General features: G+C 43.2%; 1 protein-coding gene across 2 annotated transcripts in view; it reads left to right on the top strand.

Moving 5' to 3' along the window:
- Positions 1-4,524: 4,524 nt before the first annotated feature.
- The window catches only part of CACNA1C (calcium voltage-gated channel subunit alpha1 C), a 594,404-nt gene continuing 584,807 nt past the window's right edge, over positions 4,525-14,121 (top strand). For both annotated transcript variants that reach the window (XM_024210494.2, XM_024210493.2), the window contains exons 1-2: positions 4,525-4,840; positions 10,668-10,771. In XM_024210494.2, the coding sequence (XP_024066262.1) occupies positions 4,555-4,840; positions 10,668-10,771 (390 nt within the window). In that variant the 5' untranslated portion in view covers positions 4,525-4,554. The remainder of the gene's footprint in view (positions 4,841-10,667; positions 10,772-14,121) is intronic.

Below are 14,121 nucleotides of genomic sequence, written 5' to 3'. Positions count from 1 at the left end.
CACCGCACGTCCCGATTTTCCCGGACATGTTGGGCTTTTGGGGATTTCCCCCCAGACGGGGATTTGGAGCCCCAAAAGCCGGAAATGTCCGGGAAAATCCGGACGTATGGTAACCCTATGCAGGGAGTAGTCAGAAGGCTTCTACAGAGTCCTGAGTCAGTAGGGGAAGGCACCACCTGAGAGAACCTGGGGAGAAGCACAAATTCCAGGCTGGGGATGCTAGGAGGCAGACTCTGCTCTGCTGACACCGGGACTGTGAGAGCTTGTGTTCCATTTTCAAAGACTTTGTGTTATTTTGGACTACGGAGTGAGAGAGACTAAACTAGGGTTGAGGCCTGGAGGGCTGCTGTGTACCAGAAGACTAAATAAATGGAACCCGTTGTGGGGATTGTTTTGAATTATCTTTAAATAGTGAGTTATTAAAGGGCCCTGATGAAGGAGAATTAGAGGCAGGTGATGGCCACTGTGCTACAGTGCCATGAATTTGTAACTTTACAGAAACTAAAATGTCTCTGCCCTAAAGAGTTTAGAATCTAAGTTGATGTGTTAATAAAGTGTTTTATATATATTAATAGTACACCTCTACCTCAATATAATGCTGTCCTCGGGAGCCAAAAAATCTTACTGCGTTATAGGTGAAACCGCGTTATATCGAACTTGCTTTGATCCACCGGAGTGCACAGCCCTGTCCCCCTGGAGCACTGCTTTACTGCGTTATATCCAAATTTGTGTTATATCGGGGTAGAGGTGTATTATGTAGGGCTAAAATATGTTAGCCACAGAACAGATGCACTGGACAGAGAGGAAGGGATGCCAGGAACCTCCCTGTGACCACCTGCTGGACAAGGGCAGCAGCACAAATTCTGGTGAAAGGAGTAGTAATGAGGGGTGGGATCACACTGCCCACAAGGCTTTGGGAACTGTTAATCCCAGATAGTGCTATATCTCTGCCTCCTACTTCTGGGGAGGGGAAGTCAGCATTTGGACCTTAATAACAAGCATACAGCAGAACCTGCTAATAGTAAACTAGATATAGTGAAACTTCATTTATAGTGGCGAAGTAGAATGAAATATTTAAATTTTCACTAAATTGCAGTGTGAAAATAACAATTCCAATAACAGTGACCTTCATCTTATTGTTAAAATCTGTGGGTGGAAAAACAACTTTGCTCTCAGTAAAATTCACCCCTGCCCTTCAGCAGTCTGATATGAAACCTCTGCACCATTGAACCCTTAGGGTTTTGTACCGACTCTGTGAAATAGAAGGGTGAATTTTGCCCTCTAAGAGAATACCTTGCAAGTTTTGGCTATGGTACCTTTGGTACTATTTTGCCTGGTGATATCAGTGCTTTATTCCATTTTGTATAGAGCTGTGTGAGCTTTGCGTGTGTTTTTTTATTTATTTTTAATTTAAACCATTTCTCTAAATCAAGTCATTTGCCTGTAGATGAAGTCATTTGTCACTGCCTTTAGTTATGGAGCGCAGATAGTGTCTGCAGTCTCAGAGCCTCATTAAACAGACAGATCTTTATCAGTAATCAATATTTTCAATATTTGTTAATATTAAACTGTCATTAGTGACTAGTCATTTAAAATTAATTTGTGCCAAAGGACTTATTATGGGCCTCATAATTGCAGTAGAAACAAAAGACAGTGAAGCCACTAGAAGATGTATTCTTAACCAGACCAATATATCAGTCAAAATGCATAGACTTGAGTTCTGATGTTGAACCTAACTAATAAGCAGTACTAATAGAGAAATTCCCAAATTGTAGAGAAGTCTTTGTTAGAATGCAGTGGCTGTTTACTTTCATGACAGTGGGATCCAGCCAGCATGGTCAGAACACAGTGGTAATGGGTCAGTAAGTTTGGTTCTGCTGCAAAACATAGATCTTTTCCTATCCTCTCCAATAAGTGTGTATTAAAGAGCAGCTTTATTTTGAAAATAATTGGAGTTACTTTCCAGTTTTTCTTCTTTGTAACATACTGCACCCTCATTATTAATCAGCTTTAACCCCTGGTGCCTAGCCATGTGGTCTTCAGTTGTCGTCTTCCTCTTTCATATGGTGTAAAAACCACGCAATGTATGAGATGTTCAAATCTAGGTTGGTGGTCCAGTTGATTGCCTCAGGTGACATGAAGTGAATGGCAGAGATATCACCAGCATATGATCACTGAGGACATTGGTTGACAAGGCATTCCATAGTTTGAAGTTTGTTTTTGCAGTCACAAATAGGATTGTGTCTTATGGAGGATGTAGGTACATCTGCCATCTGATGTGGTTACAGTTCAGAATGGACCCTAAATTCCATGAGAGTGAACAGCTGCTGGGATCTTTGGTTGGGTCCTTGATGAATTCCGTGTTTGGGTCATTGTATTTGACATCCACCTTGCTTGCCACTGATCCTTGGAGGAAATCCCAAGTCTTTGAGATCTTGCACTGCAATCTAAAAAGAATTTGAGTTGGAATCTCGGTATGTTATTTAGGTCTTCATGTACTGGAAGATCTTTATTCCCTCTAATATGATGGGACTCCCAAAGAATTCTCATATTGCAATGAACTTGGGGTGAGTGGATGTGTGGTCTTCAGATAACAGAGAGAGAAGGAGACAAGCTCAAAATTTTCCTGCTATGAGAAGAAAACTAGAACAGCCTGATAATCTCATGGAGATGGCTGGCATAAAACATCAGTTGACCTGATAATTTTCTGTCTCTGCTTTCAGTGAGAGATGTATTTTAAAATCTGATGCGCTTTTTACTTAGGGGCATAGATTAGAGCAGAAGAGTGTAACTGATTAATTGTATCTTTCTGTTCACTCTAATGCATTTATAATGCAGCTATTGCTGTGGTATCTTAATACTATATAGACAATTTGAAATCAACAATTACAGAAGATTTAAAAAAAATAGATTTCCAAGCAACTTGCTAACTTCCCTCCCCCACTTTTAATCATCTCTCAGAATGTATTCTACAGATAGCAGGCACTAGGTTGCCTTCTTCTGGTCCCTTTTGTTTCCCTTGTATAGGAACTCAGTTGGTCTGCTTGCTTAAATATCACTGGATTTCTTTATTAATCCTCCTTAAAGCAGAACACAGTCAATGTTAGGTAATGAGCTAGCTCTGCTACGTAAGATGATCTAACTCCTTCCTCTGGTTTCTCCCCTTCTGCTCCCCTTTGCGAGTATGCCTTTCTGAAAAGCAGCAGCACCTGTTCAGAGGTGAAGGGAACTGCTTTCTCTCAAGGGTAGCCGGTGTTCTCACAACTTGAATCATTTATTTATGTGCTGTGAAGAAGTAATTATAATTGGTTCAAATTTACACTGCTACAGGACATTCCAGCTTCCTAACATAATTACCAATATCCCAAAACATGGGCTACTGCCTAGTTCACAAATAAAAACATCTAGGCTTTCCTTTTGGGCACATGCATATGTCGTTCACAGCCAGAACTTGGCTCATTGTTTACATATCACAGAAGGGTGTGCCTAAACAAAAGCTCCTGTGGCATTTCACCTTACAGTGAGGTCATCTTGCTAAAGATTTGGGGCATCAGGATTTTAATGATAGCAGACAGATGTCATAAACATAGCAATTTGGGTCTGAATATGTGAATACGAGTTTGCATTATTTCAATACAGGATCAAGGAGAAGTGTCTGAAAACTCTTAGTAAAACACAAATGTCTTCAATAAGGGTAAAGAATGCTTAAAAATTTATTGGCTGAGATAATTTCTTTTAATGAAAACATTTTGGTTTTTTTTTTTCCCCGTTTGTTTAAATGTGACAGTCTCTCTTTAAAATACAAGCAGCAGAAATAATGTTTAAAAGACTCCAGTTCATGACATCAACGCAACGTACTCTCAGGAATGAATTCACAAAAGGAATTTTAAAGCTATGTTTTTATTTTTGGTTTCTATCTTTACATTTTCTCTTTTCCTGGGTTTTTGTTAAGCTCCTGGGAGTTTTTGTTTTCTTTTTCTTTTTAAATTAGCTATGATGTCAGTCCACTGTGCTGTGAAAAAGAATAGAAGTCCCCATTACCCCATGCACACATGTCAGGTCAAGCTGTCTCTCTTTTTGTGTGTGCATGCACCTCATTTTGGGTCATTCTACACATTCACATGTATGACATTAATCTATTTAGTCTTGAAGGAGTACATTTATGATCCTTATGAATTTTCAAACTACTGAACTTGGCTAAATGAGTGGGAGAAGAGGGGAAAGGTGGACATTTTCTTTTAACATTGAGTGCTGGTGATTGTATTGACTGAAGGTTGTAAACAACTCCATGTCCATGGATTTTCATGTGAGAGTATTTCAAGGCGATTGACACTGCAGAATAGCATTCCCATAAAATGAAGTTGAACTGAAGGGAAGAGCTTTTGTTAACTGTATATTACCCTACGCTTACTCAATCTGAGATCTTTATTTTACTGAAGCTTAAGCTCTTTCAAAGTAATGTTTCCTCCTCCTGTTAATATAGCTTAATATATTTCTCTTTGTTTTTCATTCCTAGGTTCCAACTATGGGAGTCCCCGTCCAGCTCATGCCAACATGAATGCCAATGCAGCTGCAGGGCTTGCCCCAGAGCATATCCCTACTCCAGGGGCAGCTCTGTCCTGGCAGGCTGCTATCGATGCTGCCAGGCAGGCCAAATTGATGGGTAGTGCTGGCAATGCAACAATATCCACAGCTAGCTCCACGCAGAGGAAACGACAGCAGTATGGGAAACAGAAAAAACAGGGTACAACCACAGCTACACGTCCTCCCCGGGCATTGCTGTGTTTAACGCTGAAAAATCCCATCCGGAGGGCATGCATCAGCATCGTCGAATGGAAATATCCTTTTCGATGTAGTCACATAGAAACCAGCAAGTTGTTACTGTGCATTAGGCACAGTGCATAATTATGAATAAATAAATACATTAGGCTGATGGGCACCTCTGGGAATCTAAAGTGGATGAGTAGTCTCTGATGTGTTCATTGAGAGCAGCTGTGCTCAAAAAGTTTAGGCAACTGTACTAGGCTAGAGTCTTGACTGTACTGCAGCATATCAGAAGTCAGCAAAAGTTTTGCATGATGGAGATAGTGTCAAATTTTGCCCTTACAAAAGCATGTACACAGGGCCGGCTCCAGGCACCAGGCAACCAAGCACATGCTTGGGGCGGCACCTGGTAAGGGGCGGCCAATCTTGGGGTGGCAGGTGGCAGAGGGCGCGGCGCGGCATTCCGCGGGAGGGGCGCTCCGGCGGCTCGGCGGGGGGGGTGGGCTCCGGTGGCGCGGCGCTCGAGGGGGGGTTCCGGCGGCGTGGCGCTCGGCAGGGGGGCAGCACGGGGCATGGCGCTGGGGGGGGGGTTTCCGGTGGCGCTCGGCGGGGGGGCGGCGCGGGGCACGGCGCTTGGGGGGGTTCGGGGGCCGGCGCTTTTTTTTTTGCTTCGGGAGGCAGCAAAAAAGTTAGAGCCAGCCCTGCATGTACAACTTATGCTGAAATCAGTTGGAGCTGTGCAAGGATCTCTGAGGGCAGAATTGGACCCATATTATATGAATGATAGCAATGGATCACATTCTTTTTTTAGTTACACAATAGGGGAAGCATGAGTAACTTAGGGTATGTCTACACTGCAGTTAAAAAGCTGCAGCAGGCCCAAACCAGATGACTTTGGCTCACTGGGCTCGAGCTGCAGGGCTGTTTAATTGCAGTGTTAACTTCTGGTCTCGCTGCAGCCTGAGCTCTGGGATCCTCCCACTTCACAGGGTCCTAGAGCCCAGGCTCCAGCCCAAGCCTAAAAGTCTACACAGCAATGAAATAGCCCTGCATCCTGAGCCCTGTGAGCCTGAGTCAGCGGGGTCAGCCACGGGTTTTTAGTTGCAGTGAAGACATACCCTTAGAGAATTTGATGGTATGTGATTCAAAATTCAAGAGCTGTGTAAGTCGTGGTGTCACACTAAATAGTACAGTATGCATCCTGGAAAGAAAAGGGGGTGGCATTGGCATGGAAGAGTGAAACCTGATAAAGTGTTGTCTGTGATTGGGCCAAATCCTGTTCACCTTACCCATGGGAGTAATTCCATTGAAATCACTAGGACTATTTGCATGAATAAAGTGAGCAAGATTTTGCCTGTTCACTGGAATTAGGCGAGAGAGAGAGACTAGATCAGAGGTGGGCAAACTACCACCCACGGGCCACATCCGACCTGCAGGACTGTCCTTCCTGGCCCGGAGGCTAGCCCCCAGCCCCTCTCCTGCTGTCCTCCCTCCCCCGCAGCCTCCGCTCGCTCGTTCCGCTGCCGGCGCAATGCTCTGGGCGGCGGGGCTATGAGATCCTGGGGCAGCACAGCTGCAGAGCCCGGCCCGACCTGGTGCTCTGTGCTGCGCGGTGGCAGCAGCGGCGGTGGCAGCGTGGCCCGGCTCCAGCCGGGCGGCGCGGCTGTAGCGCCGCCAACCACCAGTGCTCCAGGCAGCGTGGTAAGGGGGCAAGGAGTAGGGGGGGTTGGATAGAGGTCAGGGGAGTTTGGGGTGGTGGTCAGGGGGCGAGGGTGTGGATGGTGGGTGGGGGGGGAACAGGGGGTTGAATGGGGGCAGGGGTCCCGGGTGGCCATCAGGAATGAGAGGAGGGGTTGGATGGGGCGGCGGGGGTCCGGGGGCAGTCAGGGGACAGGGAGTGGGTGTGTGTGGATGGGGCAGGGGTCCCTGAGGGGCCGTCAGGGAACGGGGGGGGGGGTTGGATGGGGCAGGAGTCCCGGGAGGGGGGGCAGATAGGAGGTGGGAGCCAGGCCACGACCCCTCCCCTAACTGGCCCTCCATACAATTTATGAAACCTGATGTGTCCCTCAGGTCAAAAAGTTTGCCCGCCCCTGGACTAGGGGATGAGTGTGTGACTTATAGTATAAAAAATCCAGTAAAAGTTAGAGAGTGGGTGTCTGGATCTAGCATTATGAGCAAGAGGCAGATAGGCAGATAATATCTATTACCAGTGTGACAGAGCACTAGAATTCAAGGGCCCAGTCCTGCTCCCCTTAAAGTCAATGAGAGAGTGGTCATTTACGTCAACAGAAGGAGCAGAACCTAATTTATAATATAGCTTTATTTTGTATAGTGTGTGTCAAACTGTATCCCAAATCCCCTTGGAGTGAAATACACATTAAAATACAAAGAAAAACTTTCAAAACAACATAAATCAAAACTAATCAGAAATGATGATTGTTAGTAAATCACTAGCTAGGCAGGGATCTTCAATAAATCCAAGGGACAGGATAAGAGGGCGAGGGGGGAGGGGGAGGAGGGGAAACAGGGCTGGGATCAGCCTTTCTGATGAAGACAGTTCGGAACTCAACAGCATGTAGGATAATGGAAACTGACTTATGGTTTTTAAGATTTGATGTGCTAATTTAGATGTTGCTCCCAATGAGGTTTGGAGGGCCAAATGTAAAGATGGGGAAGAACCCAACACTATAAGCCTGTTTAGATCTTGCTGAAACAAAACCTTCTTTTTTAGATGGAGAACGTGTTAAAAATGGTCCTGTCAATAGGGGTTCATAGATGTCCTTAAGCATCTACTAGTCTATTCCTTCCTTTTTGGGATGCTAGTTCTTAGTCCCTTTGATTGGTTTTGCTACTTGTTATCCCTTCTGACCCAACACTAATGCTTTTAGCATAAAATGATGGATGGATGACTTAGGGGTCTAAACTGAATATTGGTTTACTTACTGGCACCTCAGTAACTACACGTCTTTAGGTAGACAGCATGAATTGAAGTTTGATAAATGACTAAGATCAGTGTTGGATGAAGGGACTTGTGTTGTAAAACAGGATGGAGCACTGATGAGATTTGAAGAGGATCAAGCAATGCAATCAAATCAATTTGAACATGCTGGTGCTCGATTTTTGTTTATTTTATTTTTTTTAAAGCTAGTAAATAGAAGATTTTTTTCTATCAAAAACTGTCCCTGAAAGTCTAGTGTTTACAACCACAAAATATTTCAATATCATCAAAGGGTTATGATGAGATTTCATCTTATTCTGCACTCTGACTATTCCCAATTATTTAAAATTATTTAGAAGGGCTGGGCTTAATGTTCTGAACACTGAAAGCTAAAGTACACAGGATGTTAAATAAATATCAGATGTCATTAATGGCCTTTTTATTTTACTATGCTGTGATTTGCAGTTTCCCACAAAAGAAAAAGTCCAAACCTGCAAAGCCTTACTTCTGAGATGTGTCTGGTCACATATATACAAGGGCTCCCATAGTAATAGATAAAATTACAGTTATTAAAGGGGTGCTATCAAGGTTGTTAGGATTAAAACTTGGCCTGTGAATACCTGGAAAGTTGTATTCTATTGTACCTTAAGGTTCCCAACCGTGCACTTTTTATATATCTGTGGTAAAATCCTGACCCTATAGAAATTCAGTGGGCGTGCTCCCAGTCAGTGATGCTCCCAGTATCTTCAGAATGGCCAGGATTTTACACCAATCCTTGCTCTAGTGCCACATTTAGACACTGTCAATTTACATTTGGCTCAAAAATTAGGTTTTGAAATAATATTAAACTTTTATAAAACGTAATACCAATGTAAATGTTCCACAATTGAAAAAAGAAATTCCAGTGAAAAGGTTTTTAGACAAAGTAAACCTTCATCTACAGTGCTTGAAACCCAAACACTACAGCATTAAGATCACACAAATAAAACTGGCTATAAATAAAAGTTAAACCAACTTTGGTCTTGATTCTTCACAGGCTTGGGCATGTATTTAACTTTAAACACTGGGAATCATATCCATGTCTTTGCAGAACTGGGATCATAATTGCTTGTCCAAAGAGAGAGGGTGGGGCTGGGGATGAGGAGTTTGGAGTGTAGGAAGGTGCTCTGGGCTGGGACCGAGGGGTTCAGAGGGCGGGAGGGGGATCAGGGCTGGAGCAGGGGTGCGGGAAGGGGTGCAGGTTCCGGCTGGGGGTGTGGGCTCTGGGGTGGGGCTGGGGATGAGAGGTTTGGGGTGCAGGAGGGTGATCTGGGCTGGGATCGAGGGGTTTGGAGAGCGGGAGGGGGATCAGGGCTGAGGCAGGGGGTTGGGGCGTGGGGAGAGACTCAGAGGGTGCAGGCTCCAAGCGGCACTTACCTGAAGCGGCTCCCCCGAAGCAGTGGCATGTCCCTTCTCTGGCTCCTATGCGGAGGCACAGCCAGGCGGCTCTGCACGGTGCCCCATCCGCAGGCACTGCCCCTGCAGCTCCCATTGGAGCGCGTAGGAGCCAGAGCTGGGCCATGCTGCAGCTTCTGGGAGCTGCGTGGTGCGGCCGCTGACGCAGCGCCCCAGCCGGAGCGGGGCTGAGCCACATTGTGCGGCTCCGACCCAGCACCCCGGCCGGAGTGCCGGAGCGGGGCCGAGCTGCGTGGTGCGACTCGCAAGCCTGCTTAAAACATTTCGCGGGCCAGATCTGGCCCGCAGACCGTAGTTTGCCCACCCCTGCTCTAGTGACTATTTATATAAAGTGGAAAAGGTTCAGCAGGAGAGATTGAGATCTACCCACTGGGTAGAGCATTCACCTGCAATGTGGGAGACTCCAGTTCAAATTCATGCTCCACATCAGGCAGAGGAGAGACTTGAACCTGGGTGAGTACACTTGGCTATTGGATAAAAAGAGTCAAGGATTTCCCCACCTGCTTCTCTGCTTGGTGAATGCCTGAAATTGAAATGTTATGTTTTGATCAACCTGAAATGAATTATTTTTTCATTTTTTGTTTTGTTTTCTGTTTGTTTCTCTGAGAAAACTGAACAATTTATGTTTTGGTTCAATCTAAAACAATTTTGATTTTTTGTTAGATTTTTCAATTTGACCAGTGAACCAAAACATTGATTATTTTCACATCTCTAGGCCTGATACTGCACATTTATGTGTATAACTCTATGCACCTGAGTGGTCGTATTAAGATCAATGAGTCCACGCGTGCATAAAGTTAAGCATGGCTCCAATCCAATTCCTACTGAAGTCAGTTGAAAGACTCACACTGGTTTCAATCGACATTGGATAGGGCTCTATGAAAACTTTAAGACAGGCCACTTTTTGCCTTAACATCCTTGCTCATGCCTTTTAAACAACCTGTGGTTAAAAACACACACTCTCTCTCTCTCAATTCCTTTTGAGATCAAGACTGAGGAAAGAGACACTGTGTTAAAAATATATCATAAGCTGTTTGTTACAGATCCTAGTGCTTCATTGAATGTCTCTTTGAAATGTGAGGGAACAGGGTTGAGAAATGCTAACCTGCTGTCAAAAATATTTAAAATATATAGTTCTAAATGACAGCTGTATATGGACAAGAGAAACTGTATCACAAAAGGAAAAAGAGGTCCTGTCTGAATAGGCATTTCTATTAAAAATAGCACAGCTACACATGAGAGGAAAATAAAGTAAAAGTCAATCTAAATAAAAGAAGAAAAAACATTTAAGAAATCTGTGTTTACTCTGGCACGCGACTGGCCTACACTGCTTTTGACATATTAGGAAGAATCTTGGCTGGGACCTCCTAAAAGCACTTAAAAAGGCATATGTTTCTTTTCAGACTATAAGGGGCTTGGAATGTTTTCTTTAAACAGAATTCTTATAAATCTTTTTTTTAACTTGTGTGTGCGCATTTCAGAATAACTTCCTTAACTCCATTCCTCAGACCATTTGAAATAATTATTTTACTGACTATTTTTGCCAATTGTGTGGCCTTAGCTATCTATATCCCCTTTCCGGAAGATGATTCCAATGCCACCAATTCCAATCTGGTAAGTCCTCGCAGGTGTCCAATTTTACTCTTTTGTAGGCCTTGTTTAAAACTGACTGGAGAGTTGGTCAGGAGCTAAGGAGAAAATAAGGCTTGCATCAACTCCATACAACAGAACTGTGGATTTTAGTTTTGAATGCTGTATTGCTCTTTATTCATATTAGCACCTGTCTCATCAAGGCCTGTTGTAGGAAAGAATATTCCAAAAAATTGTGAGAATCCTGTATGTGGTGTTTTGGTTAGTAAATCTGAATGTGCTGTAGAAGTGTTTGGTAAATTTAAACTGCAGGTGTTTGCACAGAATATCTTTAATTATAGATTGCTATGCCTTTGTTTCATTAAGTGCCTTTGTGTAATTGATAAGGTCCTTCTCTCAGGTGATGTACAGCAGAGCAGCTTGGTGACTTATTTCTAGGAAGCTCGTTAATGTTTGCATTGCACACTGGGACTTGTGTGTGTTTGAAGGCTTTTTTTCTCTTGCCTGGGAAGATTGCTATTCCTGTTTCCATTGATGCAAATGCCAATATTTTGGGATAGGTTGTCCCTGGAAAAAGGAAGGAGTGTTTACTTTTGGCTTAGTGTGAAGTCATAGCAAAGAACTCTGTTCAGGCAGAGCACAACACAAAACAGAGGTCTGGAATGCAATCCACAGAATTAGAATAAAACTTAGCCCTCCCTCTGAAAATATTATGTGAACAAATCTAATGATCTGATTGGAACAGAATGAAGTCTTACTCTGGGAGGGTAAGACTTGAGATACTGTGCTCTTACCCCAGTTGAAACTCCGTGGCATGAGAGACCTTTTGGATGGATAGAGTGGGGAAAATAAGGGCCATTTCTCCTAAACAGAGACAGCCGGCATGTATGACTTGTTAAAAATGTCACGCTATTCTCTGGGGAACTGGTTGTTTTGATGAACTAGTCTCTCGAAGTTGTCTAAAACAAATTGCAGTAAAAACAAAGACTTCCAGATCTTTCCTGGAACATAGATCCTGGGTAAAATCTTAAACTTACTTTTTTGCTTTGAGAGAAAAGGTGCGTGAGGTAATACCTTTTATTCGACCAAGAAAAGATATTACCTCACCCACCTTGTCTCTCTAGCTGATGCTAGCCCATTTGGGGTCCTAAGCAGGAATATTTTTGCCCACCTCCAATACTAAAACAGGCAAGTTCTTATAATAAAAAGTGAATAGGGGGCCCCTTTGAGCTTTTTGGGGTCCTAAACAATTGCTTAGTCTGCTTATGCCTAGCATCGGTTTTGCAAACAACCTTCTTGCTTTGAAACGTCTTTAAAAAGTTAAAAACAGGGGAAAAGTGTATGCCTGTTCATGTGTTTTCAGCCATTTTTCACTTAGCTTCAAACTCATATTGGGTTTTCAACAAGGATGTTTGTGAGTTGGTATCATTACCTATTGCTATTTGTCTGATTGAACCGTTGGAATCAGAGTGCTGGATGATGATGGTGGGTGTGTGGATAATTTACTTTAACAATAAAATATGTCCCTTTTCAACAATGGACATCTTGTAATAAAAGTCAAACAATAGTTTCTGTATCTTATACAAACAGGAATTTCCCTTAATGGCCATTATAATAAACAGAATACCGTCTCCTTGTCTACTATACATTTTGATTTATAACATTAAAAGATACAAATGAAGCAAATTTGAAGCTTGGAGGACTTCAATTTCATCCTATTCCAGAGCTAAGTTAAATTGGGCTGAGGATACTTGTCTTATTTCAGCGTCATGAAACTACTGGATAATGGCAACTGAGTAACATTTCAGATAAACTTTGGTAATAGGATCAGGTAGACTCAAGTTGGCCTGTCTGGCATAATGATTAAAATTAATCTGAGTGGCTGCCATGCAGAGATCTGTTGCACACACATGGTACCTCTGTTTAATATCTCACCTCGTGCCATGACCGTCCTATCAAAACCTCTCCCCTTATTTGTGGGTGATATAATATAAAATACAAGAATTCCTAGGGATAGGTTAGTAAAAGGTGTCCACTTTACTTGGGGCTGGGTAGAAATAATTCATTTATTTGGGCAGCTGGTCTAGGGAGTTAGGGGAAAGAAAAAAAGTAACTGTTTCCCTATATCCTGTTGTTTTGATCTCAGTGGAATAACAATTTAAAATGTCAGCAAAGGCTCACATGGTAGGTCAGGTGTCCAATGGCAGTGAAGTGGGGTTTCATTCAGTGGCGGTAAGGCTTTACTTTGCATTATGTGCTTGGTCCTGGAGCGTTGACTGCTCAATGGCCTCTTGTCCTGTCCCTTGTGAAAGGGGCATTCTGTTAAAATCGATAGAATGTTAGTTCATCCTAAGGCAAACCTCCCCTTTGCTGAATTAAGCTTTCAAGTTGTATTTCAGTCAGTACAGCGGTTCTGCCTGTTAACATTTTGCTTTCTCCCACAAGGTGATGTGCCCAGGTTTTAATATTTGTACCTAGGAATTTTAAAAAATACATTGTATAACCTATTTCACACACAGTGCATTCCAAAATGCTTCACAGAAATGTGGAATATGATTAGTTAAATATTAAGCAATAGCTAAGGGAGAGCAGAGCTAAGAGGTTTAGATAAGGGTGAAAAGATGTGTTCTGCAGAGATTTGGAATGAGATGGAGAGTTGATGGGGCACAGAGGTATAAGAAAATTGTTCCAGAGGGCATCAACTGCAAAGCAGAGGGCTCTTGCACTCAAATAGCCAAAATGTGTGGAAGGGACAGAGAAATAAGGGCTTTAAGTGGAGAAAGAGAAGGATTATAAACCAAACCTACTCCTGTTCTAAACCCAAATGTACTTCGCGGACTACTTTTGCTTGCAAACACTCAGCTGTCTGTTTATTTTATTCTCTAGTTTTGGAGTCTAGAACCTCAAAGGATTATTTCTGCAATAGAAAGGGTGTGCCCTATTTCACTGTGGGTATGTTAATATTGTGTGCAGATGGGCATATACAGTGTTATCCCTTTCTTTTTTTAAAGAGTCGGTCTGACTGAAAGGAAGTAGAATGTGTCCAACTGCCCAGGGAAAATCTTCACTTGGTAACAAGTATTGCTTCACATTCACTTTGCGATTTCATTTGGAGTGGGAGGGGGAAGGTGCAGTATTACCATAACAACTCTTCCATCCCTGATTTTCTGAGACATGGAGAACCTTCTTCAAGAGACATACACCTCTACCCCGATATAACGCTGTCCTCGGGAGCCAAAAAATCTTACCGCGTTATAGGTGAAACCGTGTTATATTGAACTTGCTTTGATCCGCAGGAGCGTGCAGCCCCGCCCCCCTGGAGCGCTGCTTTACTGCGTTATATCTGAATTCGTGTTATATCAGGTCGCGTTATA

This window comes from Terrapene carolina, unplaced genomic scaffold (genome assembly GCF_002925995.2).
Source record: "Terrapene carolina triunguis isolate 2854851 unplaced genomic scaffold, T_m_triunguis-2.0 Scaffold190, whole genome shotgun sequence".
Lineage (NCBI taxonomy): Eukaryota > Metazoa > Chordata > Testudines > Emydidae > Terrapene > Terrapene triunguis.
Note: the sequence above shows the minus strand (reverse complement) of the source record. Positions and strands in the feature narration are given on the sequence as shown.